This window comes from Pristiophorus japonicus, chromosome 4, assembly GCF_044704955.1.
Source record: "Pristiophorus japonicus isolate sPriJap1 chromosome 4, sPriJap1.hap1, whole genome shotgun sequence".
Taxonomy (NCBI): Eukaryota; Metazoa; Chordata; class Chondrichthyes; family Pristiophoridae; genus Pristiophorus; species Pristiophorus japonicus.
The window spans coordinates 10,405,412-10,422,765 of NC_091980.1; the positions used below are offsets into that span (position 1 = coordinate 10,405,412).

The 17,354-nt window shown below is 45.7% G+C and overlaps 1 protein-coding gene across 1 annotated transcript in view; it reads left to right on the forward strand.

Annotated features, from left to right (window-relative positions):
* zmat2 (zinc finger, matrin-type 2) overlaps positions 1–17,354 on the forward strand; it is a 40,947-nt gene that overhangs the window by 15,758 nt on the left and 7,835 nt on the right. The window contains exons 2-5 of the mRNA XM_070877165.1: positions 2,049–2,142; positions 6,934–7,057; positions 9,541–9,614; positions 15,409–15,554. Of these exons, the coding sequence (XP_070733266.1) occupies positions 2,049–2,142; positions 6,934–7,057; positions 9,541–9,614; positions 15,409–15,554 (438 nt within the window). The remainder of the gene's footprint in view (positions 1–2,048; positions 2,143–6,933; positions 7,058–9,540; positions 9,615–15,408; positions 15,555–17,354) is intronic.

Below are 17,354 nucleotides of genomic sequence, written 5' to 3' on the forward strand. Positions count from 1 at the left end.
CCCAGGGCTGCCCCTCCAACACACTTCGCCCCGCCCCAGACTGCCGCTGCAATGTGGCCCCTCCTGTCCCCCACCCTGGGTTTCTCCGCCCCCCCACCTCCACCACTCTCCCCTCCAAACCCCGCCCCCGTCTCCCCTCCACTTCCATCTGCCTCCCTGCACAGGCTCCCATCTTGGAGGCGGTAACCTTCTGGAGCAGGGAATTTTAGCCCCCAGCCTGGAAGTCCTGCTCCTGCCGCAGAATTGGCCTTACCACCCCTTAATGGAAGCGGAGTGCAATTTCCCACACTCCACTTCCTTTGGGGGCAGCTACCGGGGCACGACTGGATGCTCCTGTGACAGTGGGAACTGGTGCTCTCCACTCTCTGTCCTGTGACAGTGGGAACTGGTGCTCTCCACTCTCTGTCCTGTGACAGTGGGAACTGGTGCTCTCCACTCTCCTGTCCTGTGACAGTGGGAACTGGTGCTCTCCACTCTCTGTCCTGTGATAGTGGGAACTGGTGCTCTCCACTCTCTGTCCTGTGACAGTGGGAACTGGTGCTCTCCACTCTCTGTCCTGTGTCAGTGGGAACTGGTGCTCTCCACTATCTCTCCTGTGACTGTTTGAACTGGTGCTCTCCACTCTCTGTCCTGCGACAGTTGGAACTGGTGCTCACAACTGCGAGAGGTGGGCGCTGGAGGGACTTGAGTGCATCATCACCTCCGGGAACATGATTTTAATTTAATTTGATATAGTTCCCAAGTTCATTTGGAGTTATGGGCTCTTGTGTCCTTTAAAAAAGGGGGTACTTGATTTAAACTCAAAATAGTTGAAAGATCCCCATTCACCGTTTATTATTACAAAGTTTTATTTTTAATTTGTTGGTTTATCAATTTAATAAGGGGGCACTTGATTTGTAGGTTCAACTTAAAATAGTTGTAGAGCTGTTGGGTTGGGAGTGGCTTAGCCAGTCACGTGATGTTCACAAAACTCATTAAAACCCCAGCCAGTTGGGTTCACGGGATCCATGATGACGCAGTTGGTTGTGAGCCTGGCGGATGTGTACTGTGATAAACCTTTGCTAATAAACCAACTAGCTCTTGATAGCAATGTGTTGCTATGAATTCTTAAGCAAAGAACTCATGAAGGAAATACATTACCAACATAATATCATGAATTACATGAAGATATCTCCTGTGCAGGCAGTCAGAAATCCCGACTACGACGGGTATAAAATCAATAGAAAGATGCTGACGTATGGATGAACAGAGACTGTTGATTAAAATACATAATTCCCTGCTAGAGCAGCTAGATAATGCCATAAAAAAGAACAGCAGTACTTCGGATTTTATAAAATAGGGGCATAGAGTACAAGAGTAAAAATAAGTAATGATGGGTTCCCAGGAGTTGTTCATAGAACTTCGAATGATAGCTCATTGTGCACAGTACCTTATCGATCCGAGCTATAGCCACAGCGCAGGGCGATTTTGCACAGTTCCTTATACAATTCAGAAGCAACAGCATATTGCCTGTCGCGTCTTCAAGGAACGTTTCACCTGAGCAACCCAACTTGCAACTTCCTTTCCACAGGGGCAGAACAAACTACAGCTCCGCCTTCCTGCACCCCATGCTCGGCAGTGCTGTCAGCAGGTTCTTTGACCATCGGCACTGCTGCCCTTACCCCTGCTCCCGTTCACACAGAATCACATGGCACAGCAGGAGGCCATTGGGCCCGTCGTGCCTGTGCCGGCTCTGAAAGAGCAATCCGATTAATCCCACTCCCCCTTGCTCTTTCCCCATAGCCCTGCAAATCTTTCCTTTTCAAGTATTTATCCAATTCCCTCTTGAAAGTTACTATTGAATTTGCTTCTGCTGCCCTTTCAGGCAGCGAGTTCCAGATCACAACAACTCGCTGCATTACAAATATCATCGCCCCCCCCCCCCCCGGTGCGCTCACACACACACTAGCGGGGACACGAATAGTTGCTGGAGGCGTAAGCTGTCTGGTTTGCTGTTTCCCCCCCCCCCCAGCGTTTCTAATTTTAACCCAGATGTCTTCTCCTTGTAGACGAAAAACATGGACTTCCGCAAGAAGTGGGACAAAGATGAGTACGAGAAATTGGCGCAGAAGCGGTTGCAGGAAGAAAGAGAGAAGCGAGATGGTGAGTCGGTGTTGTGAAATGGAACTACCCCTGAAGCCTGGATTTTTCGATTGGTGCCATTTTAACGCTGGCGTTAACCCTTTTATTTTAGAGTGGGTTCATGCTCGTTGGAAAATCCCGAGGGGCAGAGTGTGCAGTGACTCTGTTGCCTAAAATATACTCTTGACGTCGCTGTGTTGGAGGCACACATGACGCTTTGCAATACATTTCCCACTTGGTTAGTCCATTTAAAGTGGGGGTACCACAGCAGTACGTTTTGATGGTATCAAATTTTAATTTGTAAAATCAAAATTAATAATGGTGCATTTTAGCTTTTGCATTGGAGATGTTTGAGGATGGCCATGTTTTCAAGAGGTTTTTTTAGTACAAACTTGGATTATTTTGCAACAGTGCTGCAATTCAACTGTAAAAGCCTTGTTGATGCGTGGTAGTATCCCTTCGAACATAATCCTGGAGTTTGGGAATTGCACTATTATCAATTTTCAACAGTCGAAGCACGTTCTGGCCATCAGCTCTGCATCAGGGTGCTTAGTCTCCAGAGTTTATCCAGGGAGTATCTGAGTCTGACTGAGCAGCCTGTGCTGAATCCACTCATTGCTGAGGTTGCAGGCAGGCAGCTGCAGGACAGGATCTGGTGCAGCTGCGATGCTTCCACAGTGGAATAGCACTCCTAGTAGCCACATGAGAAATAGGCTGTCGCCCTGTTCCCAAGTGACCTCCACAACAGTGCATTTTGCAGCAGCCGCCTACCTCCCAAAAAATTAATGGGAGCATTGGTGGGGACCCAGGCTGTGTTTTCTCCCGCCCTGCTCTCCCACGATTGCATAGTTAATTGTAGTGTCCCACTGCTGCACTGTTTGAACTTGGCACGGACTGGGGTTTTGAGCAGAGACCTTCTGATCTGCGTACCTTTAACTACGACGCGTGGTGCATTTACTCATTAAAGTTTAAGATGTTGCGACAATTATTTTTTTCTCTCCATTTTTTTTAAACTTTCAGACTCAGCCCAATTTATTTTAGTCCCCAGTTTCTTTATTACAGTATTCGGGACTGCTCATCCTCGCAGGCAGAGAGATGTTAAAACACTCGCCTTGTTAGTTTATGATGAACGGCAGCAGGGAGCACGATGGTGCAGGCTCGAAGGGCGTCTAGTGTGCATAGTATAGAGTGTACGAGCCTGGGCTTTGCTTCCTATCCTAAAGCAGATAGTTCAATGACTGAACGGGAGGTGAAAGTGTGTGGTGTGGGCAAAGCTGCATTTTAATGATTGAGAAAATAGCAGTGTGAGCAAGGGCCTCTAGAAAACTGAGCTGGATGGAGAAAAATGAAAGAGAATTTCATATTAAGATCGTGCCTTGATTTATGATGGATTTGGGTGGAGGCGGGAACAAGTACCCACAGAATGTGTAAAATAGAGAGGGAACTAAAACTGGGCAAATCTCTTGAAACGTATAAAATTCTGACTGGATTGGATAGACTGGATGTGGGGAGGATGTTTCCCCTGGCTGGGAAGTCTAGAACAAGGGGTCACAGTCTCAGGATACGGGCTAGGAAATTTAGGACCGAGATGAGGGGAAATGTTTTCACTCGGAGGGTGGTGAACCTGTGGAATTCTCTACCACAGAAGGCTGTGGAGGCCAAGTCACTGAATATATTTAAGAGAGTAATAGATAGATTTCTAGACACAAAAGGCATCAAGGGGTATGGGGAGAAAGCGGGAATATGGTGTTGAGATAGAGGATCAGCCATGATCATATTGAATGGCTGTGCAGGCTCGAATGGCCAACTACTGCTCCTATTTTCTATGAACATTTAGGGTGGTGACGTATTCTGGGGGTTTGAAAATAATTTTTTCGAAAGCCAAAATCCATTGGGTATTTAGCGAGGTTAATCACTTGGAGCAGGTGCACTCAGGAAGTTTCCAGTTTTGATCCCTGATCCGTGTCGAGGTAGCTGAGGTCAGATGGGGCATCAGGAGGAATGCTGCGTTTGGTTTCAACCGAGCAGTGGGGCGGGAGGGCGGGGAGGTAGTCAGTTCGGTGTTCCTGCTCCTGGTCGCTATCCAGTAACCTGAGATGGAATTCGGGAGTCGAAAAGGACTGGATCGGCTTTGGATCTGATGCCCTGAGACCCTCAATGACCCCGCAGAGACTGCACGGTTCTGTGGGCTGCCGCTGAGCCACATTAGGCACGAGCGTAAGTCTGAGATAAGACTGTAATATTGTCGTCTTAATTCTGCGGCCCACACTCGCATCTTAACATCCTCAGTGGAGCCTCGCCAATTGTGCCCGTGTGTACGACATCAACTTTATATAGCGCCTTTAACATAGTAAAATGTCCCAGTGTGCTTCTCAGGAATGTTAAGAAACAAAGTATGACTCCAAGTCACATGAGATGTAAGAACATAAGAAATAGGAGCAGGAGTCGGCCATTTGGTCCCTCGAGCCTGCTCCACCCTTCAATAAGATCATGGCTGATCTGATCATGGACTCAGCTCCACTTCTCCGCCCGCTCCCCATAACCCTTTACTCCCTTATCGCTCAAAAATCTGTCTATCTCCGGCTTAAATATATTCAATGATCCAGCCGCCACAGCTCTCTGGGGCAGAGAATTCCACAGATTTACAACTCTGTACTGCCCGCTCTGCCTGCCCATTGGAGACTGGTTTAAACAGTGCCGAGGTGACATGTTTGATCCCATTGTGGGTCATGAATTCTTTAAATTCGGCACGAGAGAAGAAATTTCTCCTCATCTCGGTTTTCAATGGGCGGCCCCTTATTCTGAAACTATGCCCCCTAGTTTTAGTTTCCCTTATGAGTGGAAACATCCTCTCTGCATCCACCCTGTCGAGCCCCCTCATTATCTTATAAGTTTCAGTAAGATCGGCCCTCATTCTTCTGAGCTCCAATGAGTAGAGGCCTAACCTAGTCAACCCCCTCATCTCCGGAATCAACCTAATGAACCTTTGAACAGCCTCCAATGCAAGTATATTCTTCCTTAAATATTGGGACAGGTTACCAAAAGCTTGGTCAAAGAGGTAGGTTTTAAGGAGCATCTTAAAGGAGGAGAGAGAGCCGGAGAGGTATAGGGGGAAAAAAGGATTTGCATTTATATAGCTCCTTTCACAACTTCAGGATGTCCCAGAGCACTTTACAGCCAATGAAGTACTTTTTGAAGTGTAGTCACTGTTGTAATGTAGGAAACACAGCATCCAATTTGTGCACAGCAAGCTCCCACAGACACCAATGTGATAATGACCAGATAATCTTTTTTTTTGTGATGTTGGTTGAGGGTTAAATGTTGGCCCAGGACATCTGCGTCCACCTGAGAGAGCAGTCGGGGCCTCAGTTTAACGTCTCATCTGAAAGATGACGCCTTCGACAGTGTAGCGCTCCCTCAGCACTGCACTGTGAGTGTCAGCCTAGATTTTTGTGTTCCAGTCTCTGGAGTAGGACTTGAACCCACAGCCTTCTGAATCAGAGGCGAGAGTGCTATCCACTGGTCCACGGCTGACAAAGAGGGAATTCCTTGGCAGCTGAAGGCACGGCCGCCAATGGTGGAGCGATGAAAATCGGGAATGTGATTTGTTTCTCCTCCTAGTGGCTTCCTGTTGAAGAATAGATGAAAGCATAAGATGTTTTGCTCATAATAGTCTTGGCTGCAGTTTTGAGGGAATACAATTGGGATGTGGTCCCAGGTTGCATTTAGAATCAACTCCAGATTAATTTAGGCTTGTCCAAACATGGACTTCAACTTGCAATACAGGACCAAGGATCATTTACTAATTCATCCCAATGTCCAATCTGTAAATTATATCTTCAAAAATAACAGCATCAGTCAGCACCTGAAGGAAGAGGCTCGTTTAACATTTTGGCTAGGACACTTTAGGAAGGCTGTCTAGGCCTTGGAGAGGGTGCAGAGGAGATTTACTAGAATGGTTCCAGGGATGAGGGACCTCAGTTATGTGAAGAAACTGGAGAAGCTGGGGTTGTTCTCAGAGCAGAGCAGGTTAAGGGGAGATTTAATAGAGGTGTTCAAAATTACGAGGGGTTTTGATAGAGTAGTTGGGGAGAAACTGTTTCCCGTGGCAGGAGAGTCGGTAACCAGAGGACATAGATTTAAGATAATTGGCAAAAGAACCAGAGGGAGATGAAGTGAATTTTTTTTACGCAACGAGTTGTTGCAATCTGTAATGCGCTGCCTGAAAGGGCGGTGGAAGAAGATTTAAGAATTTTCAAAAGGGAATTGGATATATATTTGAAAAGGAAAGATTTGCAGGGCTGTGGGGAAAGAGCAGGAGGGAATGGGACCTAATGGATAGCTCTTTCAAAGAGCTAGGTCAGGTGCGATGGGTAAAATGGCCTCCTCCTGTCTTGTATCATTCTATGATTTCCATCATTGAAACTGTGACTGTGATGCAGACCTTCCTTCCCTGAAACGTTAGCCTATTTTTTCGAGTACTGACTGACCTGTGTAATTCCCTAATTCTCTGTTATAATTTCAGATTTCCAGCATTTTCAGAGTTGCTGAAGTGTTTCTGTGCGAGAATAAGTTTACAGTTAATTCAAAGAATAACTTTAAGTAAAGAAATGTGTGTGCTTCTTGACGATCATCTCACTCAGTTTTCTCATGTTGAGAAATTTTCAGAGAGTGGCGAGACTGGATATATATATTTATATTTCCCTGCCCCCAGAGGGAACGGTGCCTGATCTTCTCACTTTTATTGCAGGAGGTATTCTGAAGTAACACTTGGCTCGTTCCACACCTTGATGCTTTTTGTTTTTGTTTTAGCAAAGCCTCCAGTACCCATCAAACGTGAGCTCCTGCGTCACAGAGATTATAAAGTGGATTTGGAATCGAAATTGGGCAAAACCATCGTCATCACAAAGACGACGCCCCAGTCTGAAATGGGAGGGTGAGTGCTCTGTTTATACCTCCAGTTGTTTTTTTTCTCTCTCCTTTTCTGAAGATATTGTCTCTTGATATGGTGTGGGTGGGGGGGCACTGTCCCACCAGCCTGCCCTCTGGTACCTTGACCAAAAGGTCATTCTTCACGTTTCGGACGGGTGCTGACTGACCTGCCACGTTTCCTGTTGTTATTTTGAAGATAAAATATGCAGTTTGGGAATTGGGATAAATGAGTCATGTATTGCACGAGGACTTCGTGTCAGCCTTGGCTCAGTGGGTAGCACTCTCATCTTCCGAATTGGAAGGCTGTGGGTTCAAGTCCCTGATCCAGAGGCATTCTAGTGTTACTGAGACAATTGAGATTTTAATTCCAATAAAACTTAGGCACATTTTGTGAAATGGATCTATAGTGGACCATGTGTACGTTGTAATGGAGAGAATACACTGAGCACACAAGTCTTGCACACCCATGCAAGAAGATAAGAACATAAGAGGTAGGCCATTTGGCCCCTCGAGCCTGCTCTGCCAGTCAATAAGATCAGGGCTGATCTGATCATGGATCTCAGCTCCACTTCCCTGCCTGCTCCCCATAACCCTTTATTCTCTTATCGCTCAAAGATCTGTCTATCGCTGCCTTAAATATATTCAATGACCCAGCCTCCACAGTTCTCTGGGGCAGAGAATTCCATAGATTTACAACCCTTTGAGAAGAAATTTCTCCCCATCTCAGTTTTAAATGGGCGGCCACTTATTCTAAGACTATATCTCCTAATTTTAGTTTCCCCTATGAATGGAAATATCCTCTCTGCGTCCACCTTGTTGAGCACTCTCATTATCATAAGTTTCAATAAGATCACCTCTCATTTTTCTGAACTCCAATGTGTATAGGCCCAATCTACTCAACCTATCTTCATAAGTCAACCCCCTCATCTCTGGAATCAACCTAGTGAACCTTCTCTGAGCAGCAGAGATGGAACTTTATATTTAAGAAAGATGAGACAGAAAAACTAGGAAATTATAGACCTGTTAGTCTAATGTTTGTTGTGGGGAAGTTGCTGGAATCTATAATTAAGGACAGAGTGGCTGAGCACCTAGAGAAGTCTGAGTTTATTCGAGAGAGCCAACATGAATTTATAAAAGGTAGGTCATGTCTAATAAAACACATTGATTTTTTTGAGGAATTAATTAAAGTAGTATACAGGGGAATGTCTGTGGATGTAGTTTATAGGGATTTCCAGAAGGCATTCGATAAGGTTCCACATAAGAGACTTAGCGAAAATTAAAGCTCACGGAATTGAAGGCAAATTATTGACCTGGTTGGACGGTAGAAGACAGAGAGTAGGGATAATGGGGATATACTCCAATTGGAAGGAAGTGACGAATGGTATCCCTCAAGGATCTGTGCCGGGCCCTCAACTAGTTATTATATTAATTACTTAGATAACACAAGAGAGAGCCATATATACAAGTTTGCCCATGACAGACAGATTGGTGGTACTGTAAGTAGTGTGGATGAAAACATAAAATTTCAAAGAGACATTGATAGATTAAGTGAGTGGGCTAAACTGTGGCAGATTAATTTCAATACCAGTAAATGTGAGGTCATTCATTTTGGACCAATAAAGGATAGATTTGAGTATTATTTAAATGATCAAATGCTGAGAACAGTGGGAGGCCCCAAGAGATTTAGGGGTCCATGCAGACAGATCACTAAAATGTAGTAGTCAGGTACGAAAAATAATTCAGAAGGCTACTGGAATGTGAGCCTTTATAACTAGAGGGCTAGAATATAAAGGGAGGAAGTTTTGCTACAGCTGTACAAAGCCCTGGTTAGACCACACCTGGAGCACTGTGTACAGTCTGGGCACCACACCTTAGCAAGGATATATTGGCCTTGGAAGGAACGCAGCACAGATTCACCAGAATGTTACCCAGGATCCAAGGGTTAGATTGTGAGGGGAGATTACACAAGCTAGGCTTGTACTGTATTCCCTGGAATATGGAAGGGTAAAGGGTGATCAGATTGAGGTTTTTAGGATCTTTAAACAAATTGATAGGGTAGATGGAGAATCTTTTTCCACTGACTCTTATCTAGGACAAGAGGACATAACCTTAAAATCAGAACCAGGCCATTCAGGAGACAAGTTGGGAAATATTTCTTCATGCTAAGGGTGGTAGAAGTGTGGAACTCTCACCCACAGAAAGCAGTAGATGCTAGCTCGATTAATTTTAAATTGTGAATGATAGATTTTTGCGAGCCAAGGGTATTAAGGACTATTGAGCCTAGGCGGGTGGATGGCGTTAGATCGTAGATTAGCCATGATCTTACTGAACGGCAGAACAGGCTCGAGGGGTTGAATGGCCTCCACATGTTCCTATGGGTAACAAGACAGTATAACTGTAAACTACTTCAGCAAAAGAACGACCCTGTTTCACTGTCTGCTTTTTTTTTTCTTACAAGCTTATTTTGTGTGTGGTTTCTCTCGGCAGATATTACTGCAATGTCTGCGACTGTGTAGTGAAGGATTCCATCAACTTCCTGGATCACATCAATGGCAAAAAACGTAAGTATGGGACCGGGTGGCATCTGCCAATGGTATAGCTGTAGTTAACTGTCTTTGTTAGAGAACCTATTAAATGTAAACCTGCTACACATTTGTACAGAAAATTACTGGGTCTGTTTGATACATTGGTCACGATACACTGTAGGGGAAATGAATACACTCAACTACGTGTAACGCTCCTAATTCAGCGGAAGAGTCGGTAATTAGAGGACATGGGTAATTGTCAAAAGAACCAGAGACGAGATGTGGAGAATTTATTTTTCTGCAGTGAGTTGTTACGATCACTGCCTGAAAGGGTGGTGGAAGCAGATTCTGTAATAACTTTCAGAAGGGAATTGGATAAATACTTGAAGTGGAAACCTTTGCAAGGTTATGGGGAAAGGGCCGGGGAGCGGGACTAATTAGATAGTTCTCTCAAAGAGCCGGCACATTCAGGATGGCCCAAATGGCCTCCTTCGGTGCTGTAGCATTCTATGATCGTGTCAAATTGATCCCACTGATCCCACCAGCAAGGACAGACCTTGACCCTCGTGTTATAAAGCTCAGACACTGTCACCAGCTATAACCAACATGTAGAAGAACAAAGTCTGTGTTTTTGAGAATAGTGTGGTTCAGCACAATTCCGGTGACACCGCCAACTGGTGTCTTTTCAAAGTCAATTACATTCTTTAAGCTACATTTGTTTTAAGTGATATTTTTTTACAGAATGCAACCCAGAGTTTGTTGGTACAGCAAAATAAATTGGTATTTTATATCTTAACTGTAAGAGCAGAGTATTTAGAGAGGCGATGGGAGAGACCGAGGTGAGGGGGGTGACGGCGATGGGGGGGGTGGCGGGTGGAGGTCACGGCGATGGGAGAGGCAGGGGAGGCGTGTGGCCATCACGTCCCACTTAGTGCCCATCCCTCCTGGCCCTTAAGAAGGTGGTGAGCTGCCTTCTGGAATACAACTGAGTGACTTTCATCGGGCAGTTAAGAGTCAATCACATTGCTGTGGGTCTGGAGTCACGTATAGGCCCAGACCTATAGGCATATAAATAGTAAAAGGGTAGTAAGAGGAGGGTTGGGGCCGATTAGGGATCAAAAATGAGATCTATGCAGATGACCCTAAAATCGGCTGTGTGATTGATAATGAAGAAGTAAACTGCGGACTGCAGGAAGATATCAATGCACTGGTCAGGTGGGTGGAACAGTGGCAAATGCAGTTAATGTAGTCCACATGGATTTCCAAAAGATGTTCAACAAAGTGCCACATAATAGGCTTGCCAGCAAAGTTGAAGCCCATAGGATAACCGGGACAGTGGCAGCATGGATATGGAATTGGCTGAGTGACAGGAAGCAGAGAGCAGTGGTGAACGGTTGCTTTTCGGACTGGAGGACGGTACAGTGTGGTGTTCCCCAGGGGTCAGTATGAGGACTACTGCTTTTCTTGATGGATATTAATGACTTGGATGTGGGTGTACAGGGCACAATTTCAAAATTTGCAGATGGCACAAAACTTGGAAGTGCAGCGTCCAGAATCCGGGACCCTCGGGACCGAGGCCGTTCCGGATTTTGCGTTTTTCCAGACTTTGGAACGTCTTTCTGATGTCACGAACCCGGAAACGCCTGAGCCCAGGTTCGGGTATTGCCAAATTTTGGAACGTCCGAAAGTGGGGGTGGGGAGTGGGGAGGTGCTCACTGAGGAGCTGTTCGGGCCGCCGGCCCCGTTGCTGAGGTCGTCGGGTGGGATCCAGCCACCAAGGAGTTGTTCACACGGGCCCCGCCGCCGCGGAGCAGGTGTTCGGGCGGGCCCCGCCGCGGAGCGGGTGTTCGGGCGGGCCCCGCCGCGGAGCGGGTGTTCGGGCGGTTTGGGCGTGCCCTACCGCGGAGGTGGTGTTCGGGCGGGCCCCGCCGCGGAGGTGGTGGCGAGGCACAAGGGCAGGCCGCGGCGGGACCTCGAGATCAGCGGGTCCGCAACCATTTTACGGATTCTGGATGACCCTGCCACCAATAGGTCCGGATTCTGGATTCCAGAACTCCGTATTTTGGACGCTGCACCTGTAGAGTATTACAGTGAGGAGGAGAGTGATAGACTTCAGGAAGACCTAGACAGGCTGGTGAAATGGGCGGACACGTGGCAGATGAAATTTAATGTAGAAAGTGTGAAGTGGTACATTTTGATAGAAAAATGAGGAAAGGACATATAATGGTACAATTCTGAAGAAGGTGCACGAACAGAGAGACCTGGGGGTATGTGTGCACAAATCGTTGAAAGTGGCAGGGCAGATTGAGAAAGCAGTTAAAATGGCTTACGGGATCCTGGGCTTCATAAATAATAGTATAGAGTAGAAAAGTGTGGAAATTATGATGAACCTGTATAAAACACTGGTTCAGCCCCAACTGGAGTACTGTGTCCAATTCTGGGCACCACACTTTAGGAAGGATATGAAGATGCAGAAAAGATTTACCAGAATGGTTCCAGGGATGAGGAACTTCAGTTACGTGGATGGACTGGAGAAGCTGGGCTTGTTCTCCTTCGAGCAGAGAAGATTGACAGAAGGTTTGATCGAGGTGTTCAAAATCATGAGGGGTCTGGACAGAGTAGATAGAGAGAAACTGTTCCCATTGGCAGACAGGTCGAGAACCAAAGGAAACAGATTTAAGCTAATTGGCAGAAGAACCAAAGGTGACGTAAGAAATAACTTTACGCAGCGAGTGGTTAAGATCAGGAATGCACTGCCCGGACAGGTGGTGGAGGCAGACTCAATCTTATCTTTCGAGAGGGAATTGGATAAGTATCTGAAGGGAAAAAAAATTTCAGGGCTACAGGGAAAAGGCGGGGGAGTGGGACTAGTTTGGAGCCAGCACGGGCTCGACAGGCCGAATGGCCGCCTTCTATGCTGCAACCATTCCATGATTCTATGACCTGCTAAGGACGACAGATTGCTAATCACTAATCCAGTAAAGGACACTAGTAAACCAGATGGGTTTTTTACAACAATCCGGTAGTTGGTCTCCATTCCTGACACGAGCTTTTTATTCTAGATTTTTATTTAATTTATTGAATTCAAATTCCCCAGCTGCTCTGGTGGGATTTGAACTTGCGTCTCCAGATCATTTGTCCAGGCCTCTGCATTCGTAGTCCAGTAACGTAACCACAATGCTACCATTCCCTAGTATGGTGTGTTCCACATGATGAAAGAAACTATCGGATTCCGTGTAAATTAGACTGCCCTTTCACTTGGCAATGTTTGTTGGTGGTTTTTGTCAAGGGTTTTATAAAAGTTCCCATCGACCCCCAGCCCTCTTCACTTCCCCTCCCAATGCTCCACCCCCTCCCAACCTAGATTTAAATGGACAGTTTTGACCAGTCAGAATGTCATTCCCAACTCAGAACATAAGAATTAGGAGCAGAGGCTATTTGGCCCCTCGAGCCTGCTCCGCCATTCAGTAAGATCATGGCTGGTCTTCAACCTCAACTCCACTTTCCTGCCCGATCCCCATATCCCTCGATTCCCTTAATTTGTTTCTATAGCTCCAGCAAGTGCTTTAACGAACCTGATAAAAGATGAGTTTGTAAAATTCCAGGGAGGAGAGATAGGAATACTGAAATCGCTGAGCCCAGTTTTATATTTAATTTCATTTAAAGAAAAAGAATAAGTCAGCTGTTTTTTTTCTCTTTTAAATTCGCTGCATCTGAACCAACTGTGTACAAATAATGTCAGGAACTGGAAATGTGCCATCTGTTTAAGAGACTGCTACAGCAGTCAAGGAGGCCATTCGGCCCATCGTACCTGCCCCGACTGTTTGAAAGAACTAACCAGTTAGTCCCACTCCCCCTGCTCTTTCCTCATAGCCCTGCAATTTTTTCCCCTTCTAAGTATTTATTCAATTCCTTTTTGAAAGTTACTATTGAATCTGATTCCACCGCCCTTTCAGGCAGAGTGGTTCCAGATCATAATTTCTGTGCGAATACATGACACTAGCACAGGAGGTAATCCGAGTGGTCCCGAGGACACACCGGCTCATTTGACTGGTTGTGGATTGACACGGGCTTTAGAGGGTTTGAACTTTGTGTTACTGTGACCTCTTCCCCATCTGTAAGGGGATCAAAATGCCCAGTTAGTGAAACTGGAGTTGAGGAAATTCCTTGCCTTTTTATCAAGGTATAGCGAGGCATAGAATATAAGAACAGGGAGGTTATGCTTAAATTGTATAATACTTTGGTTAGGCCACAGTTGGAGTACTGCGTGCAGTTCTGGTCAGCGTATTATAGCAAAGATGTGATTGCACTAGAGAGGGTGCAGAGGAGATTTACTAGGATGCTGCCTGGAATGGAGAATCTTAGTTATGAGGACAGATTGGATCGGCTGGGTTTGTTCTCATTGGAACAGAGGAGGTTGAGAGGAGACCTCATTGAGGAGTACAAAATATTGAGGGGCCTGGACATAGATAGTAAGGGTCTATTTCCATTGGTGGAGGGGTCTATTATGACGGGGCATAGTTTTAAGGTGGTTGGTGGAAGGTTTAGAGGGGATTTGAGGGGGGGGCTTCTTTACGCAGAGGGTTGTGGGGATCTGGAACTCGCTGCCTGGAAGAGTGGTGGATGCAGAAACCCTCACCACTTTTAAGAGATGGTTGGATGGGCACTTAAAGTGCAGTAACCTCAAGCTGATAATTGGGATTAGACTGAATAACCTTTTGTTGGATGGCGCAGATATAATGGTAAGTACTGCAGGGAATAGAATACAGCCAGGGTGATCTCCTGGACTAGTGTCGATCGCTTGGATGGGTCGGAGAGGAATTTTCCCAGATTTTTTCTCCCTAAATTGGCCTGGGTCTTTATCTGGTTTTTGCCTCTCCCAGGAGATCACATGGCTCTGGTTGGAGTGGAGTGTAGAACGTTTTAGTATAAAGGGGTGTCGCTGTTGTGGTGAGGCGGCTTGATTGGGCTGGGTGCTCTTTGCCTTTCCGTCATTGTTCATAGGTTTATATGTAACCTTTAGGGCTGCTGACCAAGGGCCGTGTGGCTCTTTGTCGGCCGGTGCGGACACGATGGCCTCCTGTACTGTAAATTTCTATGTTTCTATATAGGATACAGGTAGGAACAGGAGGAGGCCATTCAGCCCCTCAAGTCTGTTGTGCCATTCAATTAGACCATGGCTGATCTGTATCTTAACTCCATCTATCTGCCCTGGTTCAGTCGCCCTTAATACCGTCACCTAACCATCTATCGATCTCGGTGTTTAAATTTTCAATTGATGCCCCAGCAGCTTTTTGGGGGAGAGAGTTCCAGATTCCTACTAGCCTTTGTGTGAAGAAGTGCTTCCTGACATCAGCCCTGAATGGCCTGGCTCTAACTTTCAGGTTCTGCCCCCTTGTTCTGGACTCCCCCGCCCCCCCCCTCCCCCCCCCCCCCCCCCCTCAGAGAAAATAGTTTCTCTGTCTATACCCTATTGATTAATTTTATCGCTATAAACACCATGATGAGCTCAGCCCCCAATCATCTAAATTCAAGGGAATACAAGCCATGTTTATATAACATACCCTCATCATTTAACCATTTAGGCACCGTATCATTCTGGGGAGCCTGCACAGCTGCACCCCTCTAGGGCCAATATATCTTTTCTGAGGTGTGGTGCCCAGAGCTGCACGCAGTACTGATTCAGACAAGGGTGCAGTTAATACAAATCCTTGTTCTCTCTCCCCGCCCCCCCCCCCCCCTCTCTCTAATGTATGACTTTTGCCCTTGGGAATTGTACCTGTGGGTCAAAGAATTCTCCCAGTTTGACGAGTGTATTTTTGCTTGGCAGACCAAAGGAACCTGGGCATGTCGATGAAGGTAGAACGCTCTACGCTGGACCAAGTAAAGAAACGGTTTGAGATCAATAAGAAGAAAATTGAGGAAAAACAAAAGGAGTACGATTTTGAGGAGCGCATGAAGGAACTCCGGGAAGAGGTGAGATTCGTGGGGGAGCACGAGGGCAACTACTTTCCATTTGTCTCGGGTGTAACTATTTTACATCATGTTGCCACAGCAACAGAGAAAGCTAGTTGTCCTGGGCCAGTATTTATCGCTCAACCAAAATCACTATATTTAAAAAAAAAACACATGATCTCATTGCGTATGTGGGAGCTTGCTGTGTGCAAGTTGGCTGCCGCGTTTCCTACATTACAACAGTGACGACACTTCAAAAAGTAGTTCATTGGGTGCAAAATGCTTTGGGACATCCGATGGTCGTGAAAGGAGCTATATAAATGCAAGTCTTACTGCTGTAAATACACAGCCAATGCGTCAACTGTAAGAGAAAAGCTGGGTTAATGTTTCGAATGGAGACCTGCCTAACACAACATAAGAACATAAGAAATAGGAGCAGGAGTAGGCCATACGGCCCCTCAAGCCTGCTCCGCCATTTAATAAGATCATGGCTGATCTGATCATGAACTCAGCTCCACTTTCCCGCCTGCTCCCCATAACCCCTTATCCCCTTATCGTTTAAGAAACTGCCTATATCTGTCTTAAATTTATTTAATGTCCCAGCTTCCACAGCTCTCTGAGGCAGCGAATTCCACAGATTCACAACCCTCTCATAGAAGACATTTCTCCTCATCTCAGTTCTAAATGGGCGGCCCCTTATTCTAAGATCATGCTCTCTAGTTCTATTCTCCCCCACCAGTGGAAACATCCTCTCTGCATCCACCTTGTCAAGCCCCCTCATAAATCTTATACATTTCGATAAGATCACCTCTCATTCTTCTGAATTCCAATGAGTAGAGGCCCAACCTACTCAACCTTTCCTCATAAGTCAACCGCCTCATCTCCAGAATCAACCGAGTGAACCTTCTCTGAACTACCTCCAAAGCAAGTATATCCTTTTGTAAATATGGAAACCAAAACTGCACACAGTATTCCAGGTGTGGCCTCACCAATATCCTGTACAGCTGTAACAAGACTTCCCTGCTTTTATACTCCATCCCCTTTGCAATAAAGGCCAAGATTCCATTGGCCTTCCTGATCACTTGATGTACCTGCATACTATCCTTTTGTTTTTCATGCACAAGTACCCCCAGGTCCCGCCGTACTGCAACACTTTGCAATCTTTCACATTTAAATAATAATCTGCTCTTTGATTTTTTTTCTGTCAATGTACATGACCTCACACTTTCCAATATTATGGGCCCAAGTTTCGGCCTCAGTTGCTCCTGATTTTTTGGAGCAACTGGTGTAGAACGGAGTATCTTAGAAATTCAAATTCTCGGCATTTAGTTTACTCCAGTTCTAGTCAGTTAGAACAGTTTCACTTTGGAACAGAATTTTTTTTTGAAAAGGGGGCGTGTCCGGCCACTTACGCCTGTTTTCAAAGTTTCGGCAGCGACAACTTACTCCAAACTAACTTAGAATGGAGTAAGTGAAGATTTTTGTACGCTCGAAAAAACCTTGTCTACACTTTAGAAAATCAGGCGTAGGTTACAAATCAGGCGTAGGGAATGGGGGGGGGGGGGAGGGGTTTAAAGAGAAGTTTACAAAAATTAAACACTTCAGCTTTACAAATAAAGAGCCATCATCAATAATAAATGATAAAAACATCAATAAATCAACCAATAAATCAATCAAAAAAAATTAATAAGAAATATTTTTTTAAAAATCAATAAATAAAACATTTTCTACTTACCGACTGCAGCACCGGGAGCCCTCCAACAGCATGCTGGGATGCCTGCCCCCCCTCCCCAACCAGTGTGTCTCTGTCAGTGTCTCTAT